The sequence below is a fragment of the Eumetopias jubatus genome, unplaced genomic scaffold (genome assembly GCF_037043125.1).
Source record: "Eumetopias jubatus isolate StellerSeaLion01/CBP00866 unplaced genomic scaffold, mEumJub1_p1.0 scaffold_9, whole genome shotgun sequence".
NCBI lineage: Eukaryota > Metazoa > Chordata > Mammalia > Carnivora > Otariidae > Eumetopias > Eumetopias jubatus.
In genome coordinates this window covers 99160085-99186422 of record NW_028274815.1, presented here as the reverse complement: position 1 = coordinate 99186422, position 26338 = coordinate 99160085, and the positions used below count along the sequence as shown (strand labels likewise).

Genomic DNA, 26338 nt, shown 5'->3' with positions numbered 1-26338 from the left:
ATATTCGGGTTTTTTGTATTGTTCTGTTTTTGTATTTATCTTTTTCTTTCTTTTTTTTTTTCTTTTCTTTCTTTTCTCTTTCATTTCTCTTTCTTTCCCTTTCTTTTCCCCTGGTTTCAGGTCTTTTCTGATTTGTATAGAGTATATTTGCTGGGGACATTGTTAACCTGTTAGCATTTTGTTCTCTCATTCATCTATTCTCCTCTGGACAAAATGACAAGACGAAAAAAATCACCTCAGCAAAAAGAACAAGAGGTAGTACCATCAGCCAGGGACCTACTCAATACGGACATTAGTACGATGTCAGACCAGGAGTTCAGAATCATGACTTTAAAGATACTAGCTGGGCTTGAAAAGAGCGTGGAAGTTATTAGAGAAACCCTCTCTGGAGAAATAAAAGAACTAAAATCTAACCAAGTCGAAATCAAAAAGGCTATTAATGAGGTGCAATCAAAAATGGGGGCACTAACTGCTAGGATAAATGAGGCAGAAGAGACAATCAGCGATATAGAAGACCAAATGATGGAAAATAAAGAGGCTGAGAAAAAGAGAGAGAAACAAGTACAGGATCACGAGGGCAGAATTCGAGAGATAAGCGATACGATAAGATGAAACAACATTAGAATAATTGGGATCCCAGGGGAAGAAGAAAGAGAGAGAGGGGCAGAAGGTATATTGGAGCAAATAATAGCAGAGAACTTCCCTAATGTGAGGAAGGAAACAGGCATCAAAATCCAGGAGGCACAGAGAACCCCTCTCAAAATCAATAAAAATAGGTCACACCCCGACATCTAATAGTAAAACTTACGAGTCTCAGAGACAAAGAGAAAATCCTGAAAGCAGCTCAGGAGAAGAGGGCTAGTATCCAAAATCTATAAAGAACTTTCAAACTCAACACCCAAAAAACAAATAATCCAATCAAGAAATGGGCAGAAGACATGAGCAGACATTTTTCCAAAGAAGACATCCAAATGGCCAACAGACACATGAAAAAGTGCTCAACATCGCTCGGCATCAGGGAAATCCAAATCAAAACCTCCATGAGATAGCACCTCACACCAGTCAAAATGGCTAAAATTAACAAGTCAGGAAACGACAGATGTCGGCGGGGTTGCGGAGAAAGGGGAACCCTCCTACACTGTTGGTGGGAATGCAAGCTGGTGCAACCCCTCTGGAAAACAGTATGGAGGTTCCTCAAACAGTTGAAAATAGAGCTACCATATGATCCAGCAATTGCACTACTGGGTATTTACCACAAAGTTACAAATGTAGGGATCCGAAGGGGTACGTGCACCCCAATGTTTATAGCAGCAATGTCCACAATAGCCAAACTGTGGAAAGAGCCAAGATGTCCATCTACAGATGAATGGATAAAGAAGATGTAGTATATATACACAATGGAATATTATGCAGCCATCAAAAGGAATGAGGTCTTGCCATTTGCAACGACGTGGTTGGAACTGGAGGGTGTTATGCTGAGTGAAATAAGTCAATCAGAGAAAGACATGTATCATATGACCTCACTGATATGAGAAATTCTTAATCTCAGGAAACAAACTGAGGGTTGCTGGAGTGGCGGGGGGTGGGAGGGATGGGGTGGCTGGATGATAGACATTGGGGAGGGTATGTGCTATGGTGAGCGCTGTGAATTGTGCAAGACTGTTGAATCACAGATCTGTACCTCTGAAACAAATAATGCAACATATGTTAAGAAAAAAGAAAAAGAAGAATATAACAGGAGGGGAAGAATGAAGGGGAGTAAGTCGGAGGGGGAGACAAGCCATGAGAGATGATGGACTCTGAAAAACAAACAGGGTTCTAGAGGGGAGGAGGGTGGGGGGATGGGTTAGCCTGGTGATGGGTATTAAAGAGGGCACATTCTGCATGGAGCACTGGGTGTTATGCACAAACAATGCATCATGGAACACTACATCAAAAACTAATGATGTAATGTATGGTGTTTAACATAACAAAAAAATTAAAAAAAATAATATATAGCAATACCTTCACAAGGGTATGATGATAAGTAATATTAGCCTCCAAAAGTTAAGACAATTCCTCATGTGGGATGCCTGGGTGGCTCAGTCGTTAAGCGTCTGCCTTCAGCTCATGTCATGTTCCCAAAGTCCTGGGATGGAGCCCTGCATCGGGCTCCCTGCTTCACGGGAAACCTGCTTCTCCCCCTCACTCCCCCTGCTTGTGTTCCCTCTCTCGCTGTGTCTCTCTCTGTCAAATAAATAAAATCTTTTTTAAAAAAAAAGACAATTCCTCATGTAAAGAACATGAGCCGCAGCAACTGTTGCCACCCTAGGTCTTCTCCTCACCTGTGCTCTCAATGATCTCAAGATCCCTCTGTCTAGTGCTGCCCCAGGGTCTTCTCCTCACCTGTGCTCTTGATGATCTCAACATCCCTTTGTTTAGTGGACTTTGTCTTATCCACTACTTCCCTCTCTCTCTCCCCAGTGACTGTCTCCTCAGTCTGTAATCAATCATGGCCACTGCTCCCATTGCCAAAAACATGCCCAAATAACAGCTGTGCCATTTGGGTTCTCTGTGAAATAGACAGGTAAATGGTTGGGGTGAAAAGATCTACTGTGGAAGAAGGTATTCGAAAGTCAAAGAGAGGAAGCAGAGTTTCACAGGAGACACAGAGAGGTGACATCACCAGGCCAAACTTGCAAAACTAGTGAGTGGCTGCCAGGATTGAAACCCCACAAATCTGGCCCCAGAATCTACGTGCATAACCACAGTCTACTGCCTAGGCCTTCTCCTTGCCCTGATGCATTTTATTATTACTCAAATCATAGCTTTTCATAATTATTTATTATGGGCCAAACACTCCACTAAGTGCTCCACTATTATACACTACTTATTTGTGATGTAGGCATCACTTTGCACCTTTTATATATTAGAAACCTGCATCTCCGTGAGGTTAAATAACATGCCCAGAATCATTCAGCAAGTAAGTAGCAGAATCAGAATTCACACTTCAAATCCATGCTTGCAACCCTGATGCCACAGTCCTTCATACTGTCATTGCCTTTGCATTAGGAGAGAGCTCCATTCATCCTTGTAATCACATAACTGAACAAATTACAGACATTGAATAAGAATTTGCCAAATGAGGGGTGCCTGGGTGGCTCAGTCATTAAGCGTCTGCCTTCGGCTCAGGTCATGATCCCAGGGTCCTGGGATTGAGCCCCGCATCAGGCTCCCTGCTCCACGGGAGGCCTGCTTCTCCCTCTCCCACTCCCCCTGCTTGTGTTCCCTCTCTCGCTATCTCTCTCTCTGTCAAATAAATAAATAAAATCTTAAAAAAAAAAGAATTTGCCAAATGAATGAATGAATTCCAGAATTTCTGTCTGAAATTATGGAATTATCACCTTTTAAGAAGGACATGTTATTGAGATAATACTATTCCTAATGTTTCAGTTATCTTTTAAAAAATATCTGCCATAGCTCTTATGCTATGAATAAAATTTCTACTAGTCAATACCTTAAGCACACATTCTAGAAGAGGCCCAGGAACCTTAAAGATGCTGTTTTCGTGAAAAACCGTGGAAAAGCAGATAATTCTGAAACTTCCATGCATGCAGGAATCACTGGGGAAGACGTATTAAAATGCAGATGACCAGGCCCTACCAGCCACAGATTCCTATTTGATAGATTTGATAGAAGCCTAGAAATGCACATTTTATAATAATCTCCAAGTGAGTCTACTGCAGTTGGTCCATGGATCACATTTTGAAAAATTCAGGTGAATCACTGGTGCTACCATTAACTCATCAACCTCTATGTCACCTATGAGAAATCTGAAAAAAACAAATAGCTTTTCCAAAGGGTAATATCACCCCTGGAATACAACTGTTTGAGGTCCATTATCTCCTAGAATGATTTTTAGAACTGTATGATAAGACCTGAGACCCATAGCATGACACATGTATGTGCCAAATCAGTTTAGTTGGATCAGGGTGGACTGAACATTTCATAACTATTTAAAACTTTATACCGACTGGGGGTGGGGAGATGAGCTAAAGACTCATTTTGTATATTCAGTGTGTTTGTCATCCCAGCAGAGTTTTATTTTTCTTTAATAATATATCATTGAAATTAAGATACCTTCAATTATAAGAATTACTCTTCCATTAACTATTCTATTAATGATCACTATCACGTCCATTAACTATCAGAAAAAAATCCCCAAATGGAGAATTCAGTATAAGTCAACAAAGAGCTACACCCTTGGGTGAGGTTAAAGGAGAAATAGGGGACAGTGCCTTAATTTGTGTCCCTCCAAAAGCAGATCCTGATCCAGATCTTGGGTGCAAGTAGTTTATTTGGGGGATGGTCTCTAGAAGCACAAGCGAAGGAGTAGGGAAATCAGGTGGGAGGGAAAGAACCAACGAAGTCCAGGTCATGAGCAGATTACTACTATGAGAAAATGGGCTCGGTCCCACTGAGGCCCCTTTGAGGAACTGGATAGAGCACACCACAGAATCTCTGCATGGAAGGACAGGGAAGCTGGGGCATTATCCAATGGCTCCCTTCCTTCACTGGTTGAGGGTCAGTCACCCCTGGGCTTATTAGATCCCCAGCACATTTTAGTGAAGAGCAGGTAATAAGCAAATGATTCTCGGCCTTCCATATGCACAGGACCCCTGCACTGTCCTATGCCCCGGCTGAACAAGCTATCTGAGCACTGCTAGTAGAGAAGCAGAGAGATGCTTCAAGGGGGAGAAACTGTCCAAGTACCCGGGGCTACTGTGTCCACCACAGCGACAGGGGAACCCAGAGGTGGCCTAGGGGGGATGGCCTTGACTCCAACGATATCTGCTCCAAAAAGCCAGGAGACTTGGGTATCTTACCTTCAGCATTGATGGAAGTAGGTTTAAAAAAAAAAAAAGTCTTCCTTAAGAACTTGAATCACAAACTGGTGCTAATCCCGTAGGTTTGTGTCCCGAATTCATATCCCAATGTGGTCCATAGAAACCACAGGCAAGGAATTTAATTTAACTGATCTCCAGTTGGTAATGTTTTCCAGTGACTAATAAGCAAATGTAAATCCTCTGTCTGAACTTGGCTTCAATCCAGGTTAATAACAATTGTAGAGCCATTGATTATTCAATTCATCTCAACTTCCCAGATGTTAAAACGTAAGGGGGAAAAAATGTGTCCTCAAATCAGTGAAATACAGTAGTAGCAATTTCACCACAAAATAGATACAACCTCTTTCCTGTATAATAAAACCTTAAGGAGCACCCCTCCACTTTCCCCCAAGACACACACACACAGGACAACCACCACCACCACATTTCTAATAGAGGTTTCTTTGTAGTGGAAGACGCACACTTACTACTATATGAAAATCCATCTTCTTTCCTTCTCCATGGTTTACAACCACACAAATGATTGATGTTCTATTGAAATCAGTCAAATAGCAACTGGATTAAATCTAACAAAACCAGAAATCTGAAATTGGAGGGCAGCTTTTAGTATAACTCTGCCCATTTACCAAAGGAGGCCACCGGGCAGGAGGAAGGTTCCCGCTTCTTGATGCATTATTTTGGACTTTCTAAAAAAATTTACAAGCAAAAAAGTCTATATAATTCTGTAAACTGAATGAAATTAACTTCAAAAAGCCTGATCTTCAGGCTTTTGACAATCACATATAGACTAGTCTGCACTTTTCTTTTTTTTAAGAAAAGCATTGTGGCCTGAGATCAATAAATCAAAATTGGGTTGCCTCCTCCTCAAAGGTGAATTGTTATCTTGCTGAAGAAGTTATGTGACAGGATCTCTAGTCTGGTACAATACATGAACAAAAAAAAAGGATTAAGATTTCTTTGAGTGAAAGGGAAATTCAGGATGTTATTTTTTCTACTATGAAAGAGTTTCCTGAATTGTCTCCTAGAACAAGAAATTAAATGTCAAGTGATAAAGCAGGGCCAAAGTCCATTATCTGGTGTCCTCAAAGCCCATTCTCTCACTGGAGTTGCTGTTTCCACACAGGGAATGAAGTCAGCTTGACAACTACAGAAGGAGTACCTATGACAGTCTGAGAGAAGAGGCAAAAAGGCAGCCAGAGGGCTAAGGATCTCTTGGTTGTCAAAATTCTGGGACAAGCAAGGCATTCCTGACTATAGGAGAGACCAGAGTGCCTTAGTCAAGATCATCAACTAGACAAAAGCAAAATTCAGCAGTCAGGAGTCAATCAAGCTGTAAAGCAACAGGCCAGTTAAGATGCTCAGCATCCATGGGTTCAAGAAGAGGACTGGGCAGCCCAGTGATGTCAGCCCCAGGAAGCTAGTGCTACAGCATGAATCCAGGGAGACTCCTGAAGCCTGGAGGATGACATCATCACAGACCCAACCACTGTTGATTGACCATCCCCTTTAGTAGTAGGGCCCTCAGATCCTCTGGTGCCCAAGGAGGCCAGGAAACTTACATTGCTCATGTTTAGAATCTTTTCCCTGAATTCCATCATGCACTTCTAACCCCAAGGGTAGGAGTTCCAGAGTGACATTAACCTGGTCTTCCAGAGGAAAGAGTATACAGAGTGAGCCTGTCTTTAAAAGGATAATCAAACCACCAAGGTGGAACTCTAAAATATCTGGCAGAGAAACATGGCCCATGCTCCAGGGCCCTGCAGACCCTGTGGGAGGGGAGAGCCTTAGCACACCATCATTTCTACCAAGGCTGCTGCTACTGAGCACAAAGAAGTCCCTGGCATCTGACAGGGACTTATTTTCTTCATTGTGAGTAAGTTTGTGCTACCTTCCCCCACTCAAGCCATCTTAGGGATGTGAAAGACATTCAAGTCCATTGCCTTCAAATGGATTAGCATCCCAAATTCCAGTCTTATTTCAGTTTTCTCACCACTGTCACTAGTGTTGGGCGAAGTATTAGAAACATTCCGGAAGTAGAGTTAGGAGAAATTTCAGTTGTCACATCATAGTTGGGTGGCCTGGGGCAACCGTGCCACTTCTCTGAGGCCCATATCCACATCTGTGAAAAGGTTTGGTTGGACTAGAATATGGTCAAGGGTCTTTTTTATTCCTTGAGGAATGCAGTCCTATTCAGACAACAAGAAATAACAAAGATCTATAACCTAAAGGGAATAAAGCCCCTGTTAAACAGAAGAAGTTGGCAAACATAACATTGACTTCTCACAGGTAACTTTGAATTCTCTTTAGTAAAATCCTTCTGCCTGAGTTTAATAGCAGTTACATATTTAGCGGATGTGGCCTAGATAGTCTTTTAGGGTACGTGTATGTGTGTGTGTGTGTGTGTGTGCGCGCGTGTTTGCTCTGGTAGTGACAAACACTCAGAAGGCATAAAAATGAGTGAATTCACTAAAAAAAAAGGTATAAATATGGTTAAATCCAAAGAAACTCAAAGATTAAGATCCAGGTATCTGTAATAGGGCTTTGTGAAGAAAAGCTGAATGGAAAATGGCTTTGAGTTTAATACCAGGTGTGTTTGAAAACTTTTCCTAGTAGGAAAAATAGTATCGTCTTTTTTTGAAGCTAAAATAATTGGTGTTAGGGGCCAAGACCAGAAATGGAATTACTGTAGCAGAACTGAACGTACTTACTTATAGTTCAGAGCCCTCTGATAACCATCCTCTGGTGCTTCTGCAAATCTGCTAGTTATTTCTTGGATGCAGCTTTCTTCCTGGGTATAGATTTCTAGTACTTTGGTCATGGACAAAGGTGATGCACTAGGTCTTATTAAATGTTCAGAATAGATTGTGCTATTTAGGAAAATGTAACATACAAAAAGGGCAAAATCTAGTGGAAATAATTAAGGAGTCTGTAATTAAGGATACATAGGATTAAATTATTCTTTGACTCAAGAACTATATACTTAATTGTGCAGGATTTCAACCAACAGTCAGAGGCACTTTCAGGAGCCTTAGGTGTATGATGAAGTTTCTGAGAAGCCAGCTTTGGTTATTGCCAGCAGTAAGTTCCTTCCTTATGAAAGATTCCAAAGAACCATTGAAAAGCCCAAAGCTGCCCCACTGTGGCTTCTTGCATAGTTAAAACCGTATTAGAGTGAAAGAATCAAGAGACTCCTCTGGAAAAAATATGTATCTCCTTGTTCACTAGGACCCTGCTGTGTGCAGATTTATCTGGTTGCTGTAGAGAAACAAAGTTGTATGATGGTGTGTGGGGGAGTTTGAGAGACACCCAATTGGTATTATTCCTGCTGGAAAGACCCTAATCTGAGACCAGCACCTGGCAACCCTGGCTGAGAAGAGCCTCCTTGTAGTCTCCATTCCTGCCGGCCCTGGAGGGGGTGGGGAATGCATAATGAGGCCGAATGAGAATTAGATGCTTAACTGGGGACTGGAAAAGGGAAAGAAAAAGCCAGACTTGTAGAATGTGATCAGCAGCTAGCACAGTTAAGCCAAACATGACAATACCTGGGAAGCCTTCAGTGGTTGTGATCATGTACAGAGGAACTTGAACTGCCTTTTAGAATTTGTGGGAGCAGCACAACCAGCAGGGGGCCAGGGGTGGGGTGGTGGAGGAAGAGGAGTAAAAAGGGAGTGGCCTAAGGTAGTCTGGCTGAAGATGTGAAAAGCTGAGTCCTTCAGATGTTTTATTGACAAGAGATATTTCTACCTATCCAAATGCTTAGCATGGGTGCAAAACATCTGAAACTGATTCAGCCATTGGGCTCCAGCTTACATGCCATCTGCTTGTGCTCCAAGATTTTTCTTTACTCCCTTCAGAAAAGGTGAATCACTCTCTCTTTTGTGCCTCTGCAGTTCTTGGTAATAACATCACTTAGCTTGCAAGCAGTTAACTCCCCCCAGCCCCCACCCCTGTCTCTTTGTAGTTCTCTCTTTCTCTCTCAGTTTCTTTCTCTCTTTCTCAGCTAGCTTGTGAACTTCATGAAGGCAGCAATATGCCTCATTCATTTTGTCCCCCAGCCCATGGTAGGCACTGAAATATCTGGTGGCCTTTTTTTTTTCCTTACTAAATATTGGGTTTTTCTGTAGAGTAGTTATCTGGACAATAAGGAATGATGAATTTCCAAACCATTCTCAAATGACTGTATGGAGGCACATCCTCTGGTAGAACATAAAAGAATTTGTGTACATCATGATCTCATGCCCACCCCCAGCTCCTGCCACTGCCTTTCATCTCCTACTAAAGACAGCATCTGATTTTGATTAGAGTAGAATATTCCCAATTAATACATTAAGAAGTGTGTTGCCATGGAAAGGGTATCTTGTAGAAACATGTGAATTTTCCACCTGTGTGATCCTGTCAGCTTAATCGTTCATTATTTGACTTTAGAGAGGGAGCCATGGGCGTATGTGTACAGTGTTTGTCCAAATGATCAAAAGAGGTAGTATGGTCAAGTAGCAGCTTTAGCACGGAGGTTTTTGGGAGAAAGTAGATTAGGTAGGGGACAGATGGTTTATAATTATACCTTTGTCCCAAAGAAGTATGAACTAAATAGAAATCAAGTATATCAGTCTGCTCAAGCTGCCATACCATAGTACCATAGATAAATAATGGAAATTAATTTTCTTAGAGTTCTAGAGTCTGGGAAGTCCCAAGTTCAAGGTGTTGGCCAATTAGATTTCTGGTGGGAGCTCTCTTTCTGGCTTGTAGATGGCCTCCTTCTCACTGTGTCCTCACATGACAGAGTTCTCTCTCTCTCTTTCTCTTTCTCTTCTTATAAGGCCACAGCCCTATCAGATTAGGGCCTCAACATTATTTAACCACAGTTATCTCCATAAAGGCCCTATCTCCAAATATAGTTACATTGGGGATTGGAGCTCCAACATATGAATTTGGAGGGACATAAACTTTCAGGCTATAACATCAAGTCTATAATCAGGACTGTCATTTGATAAATACTCCTAAAACCAGCTGCTGACAAAGGTTAAGTGTGTGTGACATGTGTAGGGAATACTCAGTCACAAAAATCAAAGCAGTCTGTGTACCTAGTCTTGGGTTTAAGATGATCGTGTGGAGTCAGATTTCAAACCTCACTCTCCCCCAAATAACAATACAAAAGGAGATAAATAAAATAAGCAAAGGAAGAACACCAACAAAATCAGTAATCAGACAAAAGAATGAACTGGTAGCTAACAAAAGAAAAGGTACATTTTCAGATATGCTGAAAGCATGAGCCTGGTGTTGCTCCAGCCTACCCCCTAAATCTACTAGGCTCAGAAATAACCCTGAATAGGATCTTACTAGCTACCATTTACTTTCCCAACTGGGAGAGGAGCACCCCAAAGGAAATTTCCACAAAAGTATATAGTCAGCCATGAACACCTTTTATTCCTCCCTTCCCTGAAGAGACAGGAAAAGCCTCTGTAATTCTCCATTTCAGTTATCTCCTGCTGGGAGTAAAATGGGAAAAGAAAAGCAAACCAGTAACAAAAGCCTAGAACTAATTACCTCTAGCAAAAACCAGGAATTTCACCAAATAGAAAACAAAAGAGGAAATCGGTAAGGCAAGATCTTGGGGTGCCTGTGTGGCTCAGTTGGTTAAGCATCTGACTTAGGCTCAGGTAGTGATCTCAGGGTCCTGGGATCCAGCCCAGTGTAGACTGCCCTCCCCACTCAGCAGGGAGTCTACTTCTCCCTCTCCTTCTGTCCCTCCCCGACCCCTGCTCAGTGATCTCTCTTAAGTAAATAGATGAAATCCTTGAAAAAAAAAAGATAAAATCTTCTGAGTGTGCAAGAAGCAAGGAGGAGGAGCTTGAGAGCCCCTGGTGAAGCCTCCATGAAGAAGGACTTGCCCTCCCTACATGAGGAATCTGTGTAGCATTCTTGTGGAGTTTATTCCCTGGTTTGGGAGACTGAGACAAAACAAAAACAAAACACACAAATAGAAACAGCAAAAGAGAATAGAAAAGCTCCAAGATGGTCTGCCTATCTCTCTCTGTCTCTCTCTCTTGCTTGAGAAATCCAGAATAACTAATGTGGTAAATACCTCTGGCTACTTTGCCCCTCCTAAAGAAAGTCCTCAAAAGAAAACACTCTTCTAGGTAGCTCCTGAAGGACAAACAGGCCACAGATACTTTGAGAAAGAAGAAGCATGCTAATGAATACGTGTTACACACCTCACCCTGCAAGCACTCAGAAGCCATGACAGAGAGGAGGAAGGTAGGAAGCCAGTGAGCATGCAAGCCAGCAAAACACAGATGAAGAAGCTATTGTGGAACAAAGCATAACTCCAGACAAAGATTAAAATTCCCTATAACAGCTATAAAAGAACTTCAAAAGAACATTAAAGATCTTGAAGTTAAGGTGATAAAATTGCATAATGATCTGAAATGTAAGCATAAAGGAAACACGTTTTCAAACATTAGTAAAATAAATCAATTAAGAACAGCAAAGACCAAGTTACTGACAAAGAAAAAAGGCTTGAGATGATCACAGTGAAAAAGAACACAGAAACTCTAAAACAATTAGAGAAAAAATGGTATATAGAAGAAAGAGGGAATAAATTGTTCTATTTGGGAACAGTTGGTATCCCTGAAATTTAGAAGTCAACATTTAGAAGAGAAAACTCCCTAAAATGAAGGGAAAACTGAACTGATGATCTAATGGGCAGACCATGTTCCAAAAAATCAATACAGGAATCTCCCCACAGAACACATCTTTAACAAATTAATTAATTTAACATTAATAAATAAATTAAAGAATTAATATGTGTTTAAAAAAACTAGGCACACATCAAGCTCATGACTTTATAGCTATGATTGCTATGTGATAAAATTAAGAAGCAATGTCAGGACTGAGTCAATTAAAATGTATTATTAAGAGAAGTAACTATCACCATAATAATGTGGCATAGCAAGCCATCTTCAATCTCATGGGCTTAGAACAATAATCAGCTATCTTTTGTTCATGGATATGAGAATCAACTACATTTAGTGTGGGTTTGGAAGGAAGTCAGGCTGTGAGTTGAATCCAGGTCATACTCTCCTTGGATCAACTGCTCCCTAAAGCATGTTCCTGTTAGGGTAAAAGTCAGGAGTATGAGAGGCCAAACCCCAACATACAAATGTATTTCAAGTCTCTGTTTGACTCACTTCTCCTAATATCCCAATGGCCAAAGGAAATTCCATGGCCAAGTCCAATATCAAGGGACAGTGACATAGACTCCCATGGTGGTAGAAGATAGGAAATGAATATTTCTAAATAATTATCTAATCCACCACATTAATGGTGAGGTTGGAAGATAGATAAGGCAAAAGTTGTCAAGATGGTTCAAGAATACCACCTTAATTTGGGTCAATATCAACCACTTAAAATCCAGACAGGCCCTACTTTCTGTGGCTGTCATGACACCTATGTAACCATATACTCTGAGAAATAATTATTTGTCATTCTGTTTGTTGCATGGAATTTATTGTCAACACAAATCTCAAAAGAAAAAGTTGAAGGATCCTCCAACATCTCTCCATGTTTATGTACTAAAAATCTGGTTAACTGCATTCTATGAGCATCTCAGTATCTTTTCTTTATGATGAGACCTGCTTAATTTATTACTTTTTATGTAATACAACTGACCTAAAAAAGGTTACCATAATCAAGGCCTGAAGGAGGACAGTTGCTGTTGGTAATTGAAAATGAAAAAGATACTGAATGTCCCAGACACTTTCTATTACAGCATCTTTCATCTCCTGCTAGGATCCCTGAAATGTACCTCTTGTTTGTGTTCCAAGCAGTAGCAATCAAAGTGGGGGGAGGGACAGGCAAACTGGGATAAACAAGCTGTAGAGGCAATTTTTGTTTTGATCAGATTCTGTTGTCTATATGAAATGGATTCATTTCTCTGGGGCACTCGGTTGCATTGCCCAGGAGGGTAAAAGCTGATAGGATAATACCAGTTCCACACCACATACATCAGAGTAACAAATGTCTGTCATTCCTCTCCCTCTTCCCAAATACATCACACACACACACACACACACACACACACACACACACACACACACAACTTGCACCACTCACTGCACACAGTCCTATATTCATACCGTATGCACATATCCTGCATACTCATGATATTAAATTAATTAATAATGTCTATCAAACATACTTTTAGTGTTTTGGAAGCAGATCTGACAGATGATGCTGCTGCTTGAATGAAGCAATATTGAGAGCTACAACTTTGATTTCTGTTTTTATCTCTCTGTGTCATGGATCAAACCTGCCATTGCATCTAATGCTAATCTGTGCTGATATGGTGACATAACCTAAGATTTCTCGTATGAATGTTTTGTATTACAAAATAATAAGGTTGAAAAGACAAAATGTAAGGCAAGCACCTTAAATGTTCACTATTTTTTGATCTGCTTTTGGGTTTTGCTTTCTTCAACTTCTTCCTTTGTCTCTCACTCAATTCTTAATCATTTTCATTGAGCATTGTTTAATTGACTAGCATCCTGCCTATTGATAAAAAGTTCCCATGATGCCACAGGGGTTTCTCCAAAGTAATATCACCAAAGGGTTATTATCATTGATAGTAATGAACTTGAAAGAGATTTCACTTAAGAATCAGCCACAGGTACCTTTAGATCCCATTACAAAAAACAACCCTGAAGGGAAAGTAAGAGAAGTAATGTTTAGTGTCAGGTCAATTAATTTCCCTTTCAGAGTAATCATTTCTTATAAAAAATAACAATACTGTTATGTGTTAATTAGTTCTGATGGTGTCTCAGAGAGTTAAACAAGGAGTTAGGACATTTTATAAGTTAGACAAGGAGTTAGAACATTTTGTAGTCATTTTAATAGTGAAAAAGCCAAGGCAAAAGTCATTCAAAAAATTAAGTGACTAACAAAATATCCTCTTATGACATATTTGTTTGTGTCTTGCCCATTTTCTATTGGGTTCCCTGCCTCTCCTCTGTTATTTTGTATATTTGTTTCTTTTTATTCAGTGCAGGAGTCACTAATATATATCACAAATATCTTCTTCCACTCTGGCTTATTTTTTACTTTCTTAATGTTAAGTGTGTTTCCATAAATCAATGATGCTAACTTTAGTGTTGTCCAGATTATCAGTCCCTTCCCTGATGGATATTGTTTTGTTTTTCCTGTGTAAGAAATTTTTGCCTAATGATGTGAAGGTTTTTTTCCAAGTTACTTTTCACACTCAGTTCTAAAATTTACCTGGAATTGATTTTTGAGTATGGTGAAAACTATTCCTTCAGTGTAGGTCTACTGTTTTTGTCCCCGAACAAATTATGATTCTTTTTACCTGAAATTATTTTATTTCAAATTCAAATTTGAAAGACACTTTTGTTTGGTATGAAATTTTGCACTGGTGATCTTTCATTTAGCACTTTGAAGATGCCATTGCATTGTTTTTGCCTTCCATTATTTTTGCTGAGAAGGCGTCTGTTAAGTCCTGTCGTTGCTATTTTGATGTACGCTAATTTTATATTTTTTCTTTAACATTGGTTTTCAGCAGTTTTACAATGACTGGCCTGAGTGAAATTTGCTTTGCATTAATTCTGCTTGGAGATCAGAGCACTTTTAAAACAGTGGTTTGATATCCCATTAATTTGGGGAAATTAGCCATTATATCTTAAATATTGCTTTTGCCACATTACACATTGGATAGACCCTATCTCATATGTCTACTAACTCTTTTCTATATTTTTCATCTGTACTTTATATTTTCTTCCAATCTAGTTTTCAGTTTACTAATCCCTTCTTTGGCTGTGTCTAATGGCTGCCAAATGCACCTACTGGGTTAATAACTTCAATTATAGTATATTTTCCAGTTCTGCAATTTACATCTGATATTTTAAATAGTGTCTAGTTATCTGACAAACTTTTTTGCCATGGAAATTCCCCAAATTGGCATCTAATTCTTAAACATATTAATCACTATTTTAAAATTGTCTATGATATCTAGATCTCTAACATGTCTCTATATGTTGTCTTATTCTCTTGGTTTTCAGTGATTAGTTCTCATTCTTCTGGAATGCCAGGTAATTTTTTATTGAATGCTGGACACTGTGTGTGAATAACTGTAGAGATAGCTTGAGGCTCTGGGTGGTTTTATCTCATTTTGGAAAGGATTTATTTTTGCTTCTGACAGGCCAGTAGGATTGAGCAGAGCACTGCCATATAATCAGGAATTGAACTGATTAAAAACTGGACTTCAATTTTTTTAAGAGCTGGTCTATATCAAGTTCATCCTTGCCCCCAGAATATAGCCCTTCAGGTGCCTACAGAAGACTTGAGATACTTTTCTAGGCACCTCTTCCTTTGTTAGCGCTGATCTCCAAGTTTTGCCCCTCCCCACCCCTCAGGCCTCATAAGACATCTGGAGGCTCTGTTCAACTTGTTGGCACATGTGGAATGTCAGATTCAGCATTTTATACCTCCTCAAGCTTGTGCTGTATTGATGGCTCTCTACTGAGTGAAAATAGTTTCTTAAATAATCTCTCCAGTGTTTCTAACTGTTATTGGTAGAAGGGTTAGTCTACATCATGATAATTCACCTTAGGCTGAAATCCCTTTCTCAGTGTAATTTCAATTTGCATTTCTTTCTGAGCAAAGTGAATCATCTTTCACATGACTACAGGCCATTTTTATTATTTTTTTTTATGAACTGTCTGTTAAATTTCTTGCTCAACTTTCTACCCAGTTTTTGATCTTCTTAATCTGTTCTTTAGAAGTACTTTAAATGTTAAAGATATTAACCCTTCATCTATAATAAAAGGTATAAGTATTTTTCCTCAATTTATAATATTTTTCTTCTAAATATTTCTTATGGTATTTTTCCATCCAAAAATTTATTATGTTTATATAAAATCAAATATTTCCATTTTTTCCTTGTTCTATTTTGAAGCATAATTAACCAAGATTTCCTGCTCTGAGGCTTAGAGAAATCCATCAGTGATTTCATCTGTAATTGTGCCTAGAGGAATGTGTTGATGAGAAATTGAAAATGGTCCACTTTCTAGAATTGGTGGAGTGAGAAAGAATATGATATGGTTTTAGATCCAGTTGGAAGGTTCAAGTTTTATTTTCCCTTTCCCAACCTCATCCTCAAGAACTAATGAAAACAGCTTATTGGCACAGTTACTTTCGCTTGTAGGCTTGGGATCAATCAGTCATTTCTTTTCTTCTGTTATCCTTTTCCTGATTTCTCTCATCTACTTTCATCTCATCAAAGTTACGTCTACATTGACATCTCGCAAATACCCACATGACTATTCCCAATTCGCTTCCTCGGGACTGGATGCAAAAACTTGTTTGGCATCTCCAGTTATGTGGCTCTGCACTTCGGACTTCAAATTTAAAATGGCTTTCTTCATCTTCCCCCACTCTGCTTCTTTTATATGTCTTCAAGTACTGACCTTCCTACCATCCATCCACCAGGGTTCAGAGACTGGTCATCTTTGAGTCATACTTCATGATTGTCAGCTTCAGTAAATCATTGCCAAGAGTGCAAGTTCTGTCTTTGAAGATACCTTCCTTTGAAGAGATTACAAACTGGATCTTTACCATCCTTGCTTCATCCTCACCAACAGCATACCAAATTTAACATGCTCCGAGCTCAATAAGTACTCATGTAATGAAAATGCACCCAAACTTCCACTTTAAAAAAGTATAGAAATAATAAAAATTTTGAAGTTATGGATTGCCAGACCTCTATCTGTATCTATATTTCTAAATGTCCTTGGTCTTCAAGCTGTGAAAATGTAATAGATATTTATCTCAGATGGAAAATGTTATTGTCCTTTAGGCTATCTGGGAAATTTCTCACAATAAGAAAAAACAACCCAGTTACTACTACACTGAAGCATGTTGTATAGCTTCAGCCACAGCAAATGGATGACAAGCCCTCTGAAGCTGTGCAAAATAGAGATCAATCACAACAGAAATTAACTAAAGACTTGATTCTCAGCAATTCAAAATGGCAGCATCTGAGACCGTCTCCTAGGAAAGCATCTAAGCCATTCATTTTGTGTTTAAACAAAAGGACCTCACTGCCAGGGAAATGAATCTTTAGCTTTCAGGCATGCCTAAGGCAAAACAGGTTTTTTCTTTCCCTTTTCTCTTCAAAGATTAAGCTACATAAACTTACATACACACAAACACACACACACACACACACACACACACACACACACAAACATTTCCCTAAATTTAAATTGTAGGTTGTTCTGATTAAACCAAGTTTTCCTGCTTTCATGCTACCAGATTTTTAATTTGAGAAATTGTGTGTGTATGTATGTATGCGATTATCTCACAAATTAAAGAGAATTTAGATGACAGCGCTAAAGAATTCAGGCAGCTTAACCCACTATTTCCTCCCTTAACCTTTTCTGCAAAAGAAGTTGAATCTTGGGAGTATTTTTAAATTTAAGAGGGCAACGGAGGGTGACAGAAAAATTGGCAGTCAGGCTGTTCTAATTCTTTATTAATCAAGGACTATCTTCTTTCTTTCAGCTCAAGGCGAGGACACACCTAGAGTTCCTGTGCAAAGTGAAGGCTCTGGCTACACAGAAAACTCTCCAAGTCCTGATGGTAAGTTCTGAGCTATTTGAGCTCATGCAAACTACAAATCTGACACACTTTCTGTATGTATTCTAGGATTAAAGGAGCTATCTATTCTATGAAGCAACATGTTCAGTTAGAACAAGGTAAAGTTCAAAAACCATGTTCTACTAGGAACTAATAAAATTGGCAGACTTTTAAAAAAAAAAAACTGATGCTAGCTGTTTTAGAACACTATGTGCTTCAGGTTAATCACACCTTGTAATTTGGAGGCCATAGTGGGTAATTCCAAGGGTAAACTGGACTGAAGTTCAACTGGTGAACTTTATGGGAGTATCACTTCCACAAAAAGTACTTGCCCAAAGTTATCCCTGATCTCTAGGGACTCAGGGAAACATTCAGGAGAGTTCTGACTTGAGTTTGGTCTAAGGTTGTCTTGGACCTTCATCATTTTACCTCACTATATCACTTCAGATGGCTTGGCCAAAAACGTAGTGGATCTTTAAAAGCACCTTAGAAATCAGTTTACAAAAGTCTGTCTTTATTCACATCTCATTTTGAAGGCATCTGAATACTCTGAGCCTGAGGAATATAAATATACCCTCTTCTTGTATAATGATGCTGGGAATGCTTTGAAATATTACTTGCATTCAAAAAACAGTTATTTGGGAATATATGATTTAATAAATATTTGATTCCACCATCCCCCAGAGCTCAGGAGAACCAAAATTGGTTGATGATCAACCGTTCATATATACCTTGCTATTTGGTTCATTTTAGCCAAAGACAAAAAGCAACTTCCTTCGAATTGATAATGACCTTGGCAAAAATTCAACTGGTAAACGTTATTTGGTGAATTTACTTGGTGGTTGTAAACAGAGTTTTCTGTACTAGGTAGTCCACCCTGCTAGAAACTTTTCATCACCTGAATTTCCTCCCTTAATCATAAGCCCTTCCATACAAACCAATGTTTTTTAACTCATGGGTTGCATTACCTACGAGAATAATGTTTTTCAACCTCAGATCCATTAAAGGCTACCACATGTTAGTCATGCTCAGTTGAATGAAACCCGCCGCAGCCTGGTTGTGACATTATAGACATGGTTCTTAACTAGTTCTTTACAAAACATGTTCTGAAGCATAGCAAGCCCATACGATGCTCATTGAATAAAAGGGAAATAAACATGGAAAATACTAAGATTTACTCCTCACTCTGAGATTCTCCATGCATATTATAGGCTCTCAGAAAGCTCAGCTGTAAAGAAATTTATCAAAATTTTTACCATTGCTTTTCCCAAACTTATTTGATCATGGGAAGCTATTTATTAATAGATTTCAGGACCAGTGAACCTTGGGATGGAGGAAGAAACAGAGAAGGGGTGCTCTCCTATATTTTATTCTGCACACTACCTCATGAAGATGGGCGACCTTAGAGTAATTTTGTAGACCAAGCTGGAAAGTACATGCATTATTCTCCTTATATATGTAGCTTTGCTGCATCTGGCCAGTTTACAACTGGGGCTTAGAAGAAGAAACCCAGAAACGCAGGATATTTGGCAGATGGAACGGAAACCTGCTTTCTTTTTTTTCCCTCTAAAAATTTCGTTTTAATTTTTTAAAATTTTTTATTGTTATGTTAATCACCATACATTACATCATTAGTTTTTGATGTAGTGTTCCATGATTCATTGTTTGTGCGTAACACCCAGTGCTCCACGCAAAACGTGCCCTCTTTAATACCCATCACCAGGCTAACCTATCCTCCCACACCCCTCCCTCTAGAATCCTCAGTTTGTTTTTCAGAGTCCATCAACTCTCATGGTTCATCTCCCCCTCCGATTTCCCCCCCTTCGTTCCTCCCCTCCTGCTATCTTCTTTTTTTTTTCTTAACATATATTGCATTATTTGTTTCAGAAGTACAGATCTGTGATTCAACAGTCTTGCACAATTCACAGCGCTCACCATAGCACATACCCTCCCCAATGTCTATCACCTTCCCACCCCCCACCACTCCAGCAACGCTCAGTTTGTTTCCTGAGGTTAAGAATTCCTCATATCAGTGAGGTCATATGATACATGGCTTTCTCTGATTGACTTATTTCACTCAGCATAACACCCTCCAGGTCCATCCATGTCACTGCAAATGGCAAGATCTCATTCCTTTTGATGGCTGCATAATATTCCATTGTGATTATATACCACTTCTTCTTTATCCATTCATCTGCTGATGGACATCTTGGCTCTTTCCAGTTTGGCTATTGTGGACATTGCTGCTATAAACATCAGGGTGCACGTACCCCTTTGGATGCCTACATTTGTATCTTTGGGGTAAATACCTAGTAGTGCAATTTGCTGGATCATATGGTAGCTCTATTTTCAACTTTTTGAAGAACGTCCATACTGTTTTCCAGAGTGGCTGCACCAGCTTGCATTCCCACCAACAGTGTAGGAGGGTTCCCCTTTCTCCGCATCCCTGCCAACATCTGTCGTTTCCTGACTTGTTAATTTTAGCCATTCTGACTGGTGTGAGGTGGTATCTCACTGAGGTTTTGATTTGGATTTCCCTGATGCCGAGTGATGTTGAGCACTTTTTCATGTGTCTGATGCCCATTTGGATGTCTTCTTTGGAAAAATGTCTGTTCCTGTCTTCTGCCCATTTCTTGATTGGATCTTGGGTGTTGAGTTTGAAAGTTCTTTATAGATTTTGGATACGAGCCCTTTAACTGGTATCTCATTTGCTAGTATCTTCTCCCATTCTGTCGGTTGTCTTTTGGTTTTGTTGACTGTTTCTTTTGGTGTGCAAAAGCTTTTTATCTTGATGAAGTCCCAGTAGTTCATTTTTGCCCTTCCTTCCCTTGCCTTTGGCGATGTTTCTAGGAAGAAGTTGCTGTGGTTGAGGTCGAAGAGGATGCTGCCTCTGTTCTCCTTTAGGATTTTGATGGACTCCTGTCACACATTTAGGTCTTTCAACAATTTTGAGTCTATTTTTGTGTGTGGTGTAAGGAAATGGTCCAGTTTCATTCTTGTGCATGTGGCTGTCCAATTTTCCCAACACCATTTGTTGAAGAGACTGTCTTTTTCCATTGGACATTCTTCCTGCTTTGTCGAAGATTAGGTGACCATAGAGTTGAGGGTCCATTTCTGGGCTCTCGATTCTGTTCCATTGATCTATGTGTCTCTTTTTGTGCCAGTACCATACTGTCTTGATGACAGCTTTGTAATAGAGCTTGAAGTCGGGGATTGTGATGCCACCAGCTTTGCTTTTCTTTTTCAACATTCCTCTGGCTATTCGGGGTCTTTTCTAGTTCCATACAAATTTTAGGATTCTTTCTTCCATTTCTTTGAAAAAAGTGGATGGTATTTTGATGGGGATTGCATTGAATGTGTAGATTGCTCTAGGTAGCATGGACATCTTCACAATGTTGGTTCTTCCAATCCATGAGCATGGGACATTTTTCCATTTCTTTGTGTCTTCCTCAATTTCTTTCATGAGTATTTTATAGTTTTCTGAGTACAGATCCTTTGCCTCTTTGGTTAGATTTATTCCTAGGTATCTTATGGTTTTGGGTGCAATTGTAAATGGGATCGACTCCTTAATTTCTCGTTCTTCTGTCTTGTTGTTGGTGTATAGGAATGCCACTGATTTCTGTGCATTGATTTTATATCCTGCCACTTTACTGGATTCCTGTATGAGTTCTAGAGGTGTTGGGGTGGAGTCTTTTGGGTTTTCCACGTAAAGTATCATATCATCTGCAAAGAGTGAGAGTTTGACTTCTTCTTTGCCGATTTGCATGCCTTTGATTTCTTTTTGTTGTCTGATTGCTGTGGCTAGGACTTCTAATACTATGTTGAATAGAGGTGGTGATAGTGGACATCCCTGCCACGTTCCTGACCTTAGGGGGAAAGCTCTCAGTTTCTCCCCATTGAGAATGATATTCACTGTAGGTTTTTCATAGATGGCTTTTATGATATTGAGGTATGTACCCTCTATCCCTATACTCTGAAGAGTATTGATCAGGAAAGGATGCTGTACTTTGTCAAATGCTTTTTCTGCATCTATTGAGAGGATCATATGATTCCTGTTCTTTCTTTTGTTAATGTATTGTATCATGTTGATTGATTTGGAGATGTTGAACCAACCTTGCAGCCCAGGGATAAATCCCACTTGGTTGTGGTGAATAACCCTTTTAATGTACTGTTGGATCCTATTGTGTAGTATTTGGTGAGAATTTTAGCATCCATGTTCATCAAGGATATTGGTCTATAATTCTTTTTGATGGGGTCTTTGTCTGGTTTTGGGATCAAGGTAATGGTGGCCTTGTAAAATGAGTTTGGAAGTTTTCCTTCCATTTCTATTTTTTGGAAGAGTTTCAGAAGAATAGGTATTAATTCTTCTTTAAATGTTTGGTAGAATTCCCCTGGGAAGCCATCAGGCCCTGGGCTTTTGTTTGTTGGGAGATTTTTGATGACTGGTTCAATTTCCTTAGTGGTTTATAGGTCTGTTCAGGTTTTCTATTTCTTCCTGGTTCAGTTTTTGTAGTTGATACATCTCTAGGAATGCATCCATTTCTTCCAGGTTATCTAATTTGCTGGCATAGAGTTGCTCATAAGATGTTCTTATAATTGTTTGTATTTCTTTGGTGTTGGTTGTGATCTCTCCTCTTTCATTCATGATTTTGTTGAATTGGGTCATTTCTCTCTTCTTTTTTGATAAGTCTGGCCAGGGGTTTATCAATCTTGTTAATTCTTTCAAAGAACCAGCTCCTAGTTTCATTGATCTGTTCTACTGTTCTTTTGGTTTCTAGTTCATTGATTTCTGCTCTGATCTTTATTTCTCTTCTCCTGCTGGCGTTAGGCTTGATTTGCTGTTTTTCCTGTAGTTCCTTTAGGTGTAGGGTTAGGTTGTGTATTTAAGACCTTTCTAGTTTCTTGAGAAAGGCTTGTATTGCTATATACTTTCCTCTTAGGACTGCGTTTGCTGCACCCCAAAGATTTTGAACAGTTGTGTTTTCATTTTCATTGGTTTCCATGAATTTTTTAAATTCTTCTTTAATTTCCTGGTTGACCCATTCATTCTTTAGTAGGATGCTCTTTAGCGTCCATGTATTTGAGTTCTTTCCGACTTTCCTCTTGTGATTGAGTTCTAGTTTCAAAGCATGTGGTCTGAAAATATGCAGGGAATAATCCCAATCTTTTGGTACCAGTTGAGACGTGATTTGTGACCTAGGACGTGATCTATTCTGGAGAATATTCCATGGGCACTAAAAAAGAATGTGTATTCCGTTGCTTTGGGATGGAATGTTCTGAATATGTCTGTGAAGTCCATTTGGTCCAGTGTGTCATTTAAAGTCTTTATTTCCTTGTTGATCTTTTGCTTAGATGATCTGTCCATTTCAGTGAGGGGGGTGTTAAAGTCCCCACTAGTATTGGATTGTTGTCAATGTGTTTCTTTGCTTTTGTTATTAATTGGCTTATATAAGTGGCTGCTCCCCTGTTAGGGGCATAGATATTTACAATTGTTAGATCTTCTTGTTGGATAGACCCTTCAAGTAGGATATAGTGTCCTTCCTCATCTCTTATTACAGTCTTTGGTTTAAAATCTAATTTGTCTGATATCAGGATTGCCACCCCAGCTTTCTTTTGGTGTCCATTAGCATGGTAAATGGTTTTCCACCCCCTCACTTTCCATCTGGGGGTGTTTTGGGGTCTAAAATGAGTCTCTTGCAGACAGCATATTGATGGATCTTGTTTGTGAATCCAATCTGATAGCCTGTGTCTTTGATTGGGGCAGTTAGCCCATTTACATTCAGGGTAACTATCGAAAGATATGAATTTAGTGCCATTGTATTGCCTGTAAGGTGACTGTTACTGTATATTGTCTGTGTTCCTTTCTGGTCTATGTTGCTTTTAGGCTCTCTCTTTGCTTAGAGGACCCCTTTCGATATTTCTTGTAGGGCTGCTTTCTTGTTTGCAAATTCCTTTAGTTTTTGTTTGTCCTGGAAGCTTTTTAGCTCTCCTTCTATTTTCAATGACAGCCTAGCTGGATATAGTATTCTTGGCTGCATATTTTTCTCATTTAGTGCTCTGAAGATATCATGCCAGTCCTTTCTGGCCTGCCAGGTCTCTGTGGATAAGTCTGTTGTCAATCTTATGTTTCTACCATTGTAGGTTACAGATCTCTTCTCCCCAGCTGCTTTCAGGATTTTCTCTTTGTCTCTGAGACTCATAAGTTTTACTATTAGATGTCGGGGTGCTGACCTATTTTAATTGATTTTGAGAGGGGTTCTCTGCTTCCTGGATTTTGATGCCTGTTTCCTTCCCCAAATTAGAGAAGTTTTCTGCTATAATTTGTGGAGACCTGCTTTTAAAACCTTCCTCCTTGAGAAAAAGTTGGGTGGTTTGCCCTTCAATGTCATTTCCTCTTCAAACCTCTTTGGAGTGTGAAAACCAGCATCTGCCACTATTTTGCTTTAATCGAATTTTCCTCTTTGAGAAAAAGAGCTTTGGACTGTTGATTTTGTGCAATAAATGAAGAAAACCCAAACAAGAACAAACAGAGGTTACTTATTCAGGTATGATAGCCAGGGTGTCAGCCATTATCACTTGTGTTGTTGACTCAAAGGCAGGTAGGGAAGTGGGAAACCTTTATAGTTAAGAAAAGACTTCAAGCATCCTCTGACTGTAGGTCCTTGGTTGGCATGGGGAAGCTGGATTTGGGTAAACTTGAAGTGGGTGACTGGTTGGGAGCATATTTGGCCTTCTCTGGTCCTGCATTGGAATCATGAGGCAAACTAGAGTGAAGCTGGCAGTCACCACCCAAGTCCTGACCATCCTAAGCTGATTGCTACAAAGGCTGTTGTTGGGGTGCCCAGGCTGGTTGCTGCAGAGGTTTTTTTTCATCAGTTATATTGTTATGTATGGTCTGACCATTGTTCCCTTTGTATATTGTCTCTCCATTTATAATATGGGCTTTGATGCTTTAAAAATATCCATCTAATTGAACGTACTGACCCTTGAAAATTTCCAGAGTGACTGCTATGCCTGCTCTGGAATACTTCTGGACAATGGCATTAATGATGCATTCTGTTTTTATGCAAATGCTTGCATAGAACAATACACACAATTAAAGTAAAAGCACATGTTTTTATCATTGCTGTGTGATCTGGTGGGATGTTTTGCTTTTCTATTGCAGGCATCCACTGCTGCTGCATGCACCTACTGGCAAGTTTACAGAGTCTGTTTTGAAATTCAGACTTGAAAAGCTAGCAAACCAAAGAGGCCTACTGACATTGCCATTTCAGAGAGAGCTGCTTACCTCTCTACATGGCAGTGATCTGTTTTGCTTTGTTTTCTTTTTATTTTCTTAGACATCTACTAAGGCCTTTGGATTTACTTCAGGATGGTAACAAATACACCCAAATGTCAACCCAAAAATCTGGTATAAAATGACAACTAAGCTTCCACAGTTGTTTAAGAGGCAATTCTTCCCTCCCTGGCCCCTGCTGGTAAAAATCTACAAGAATTATTCCCCAAATCTTAAATGAATACAAATGAACTGAAAAGAGGTATAAGAGAGGAGATCAGGAATGTAACAACTCACAGACCATTTTAATGTGTTCGAGAGATTTGGGTTTAATAAAGATTTAACCTTTTTTTTGTTTTCCTTTCTGGCTACAGTTGAAATGAATAGTCAGGTTGACAGTGTAAATGACCCAACAGAGAGTCAGCAAGAAGATTAACTAATAGGTAAGTTGCCCTTGTAGTGGGATTTTCAACTGATTAAACCAGCCATGGAAAGTGTTTGTAAATGGCATATTGGATTTCCCTCGGTTCTGCCAAGTCCCACAGTATGGCTCGGGCTAAACTTTAAAAATCCTCATACCAAATGACACAGTGGAAGGAGCCAAGATAACCGCAAGAAGCCTACCATCCTCTGAGGGGTAAAGATAAGCCACAGCATATTCAAATGTGCAGTTCCCTGGTTTTCTGAGTTTTGACAATAGGAAAAAAATGTTTCCATCCATCTAACCTCCCAACCTCCTGGAGGAATCAAATTATTTCAGCAACCCCAAGCTGATTGTGAAGCATTGCCTTTCCAGAAGCTACCTGCTGAGTTGTTTAGTATATCTGTTTTTAAGCATAACACAAAATCTCTGCCCTGGAGAATGCAGAAAGGCACTTGGGTGTGTTTAGGCAGAAAGAAGCCTGATTTGTGTCATATGCTGTCATACCACGACCTGTGGACCTGTGTGTCTGCACAGGATTTGTTGAGTTGAATGAGCCTCAGGGAACTCCCCAAGAAAATCATAGTCTGGGTCAGATCACGTTTAAGAGTTTTTCCAAACCAACATTCTAAATCTCTCAGCAGAGACGGAAATTTATCTAAAATGATGAGCAGTCTATAACCCCTTTCCATATCTTGAGGGCTGGTGAGAAGGATTAGAGGAGAGAAGTCAAGCTCACTATTCAGATTCCTAGCTGAAAATACTAACTGGGAAAAATCCTATGGGATAAATGAATGGTGGGTCATCCAAAGTAAAACACAATTGTGCTAGCACCATTGCCTCTCAGCACCTTCTTGCACTCCCTGCATCTTCGTGGTAGGTCTCTGCACTCACCCAGAAGGCCATGTTGCACCAGACTCTTGAGCTCCAGCATCACAGCAGAACAAAGTTTGAGAATATATGAAAGTAGACACCTGTTCTTCCCATCATGGTCTTGAACATCATTTGAAACTAAATATAATAGCATTTGTGTAACACACGTATAGCATAGGACTGCTAAAAAAAATAAAACTCATACAAATGTGGTCTTACATATTTTCTACACTTCCT

General features: G+C 39.6%; 1 protein-coding gene across 2 annotated transcripts in view; it reads left to right on the top strand.

Moving 5' to 3' along the window:
* The window catches only part of MACROD2 (mono-ADP ribosylhydrolase 2), a 2087069-nt gene extending 2061826 nt beyond the window's left edge, over nucleotides 1-25243 (top strand). For both annotated transcript variants that reach the window (XM_088026245.1, XM_088026244.1), the window contains exons 17-18: nucleotides 17457-17534; nucleotides 25182-25243. In XM_088026245.1, coding sequence (XP_087882371.1) covers nucleotides 17457-17534; nucleotides 25182-25243 — 140 coding nt within the window. The remainder of the gene's footprint in view (nucleotides 1-17456; nucleotides 17535-25181) is intronic.
* The last annotated feature ends 1095 nt before the right edge of the window (nucleotides 25244-26338 follow it).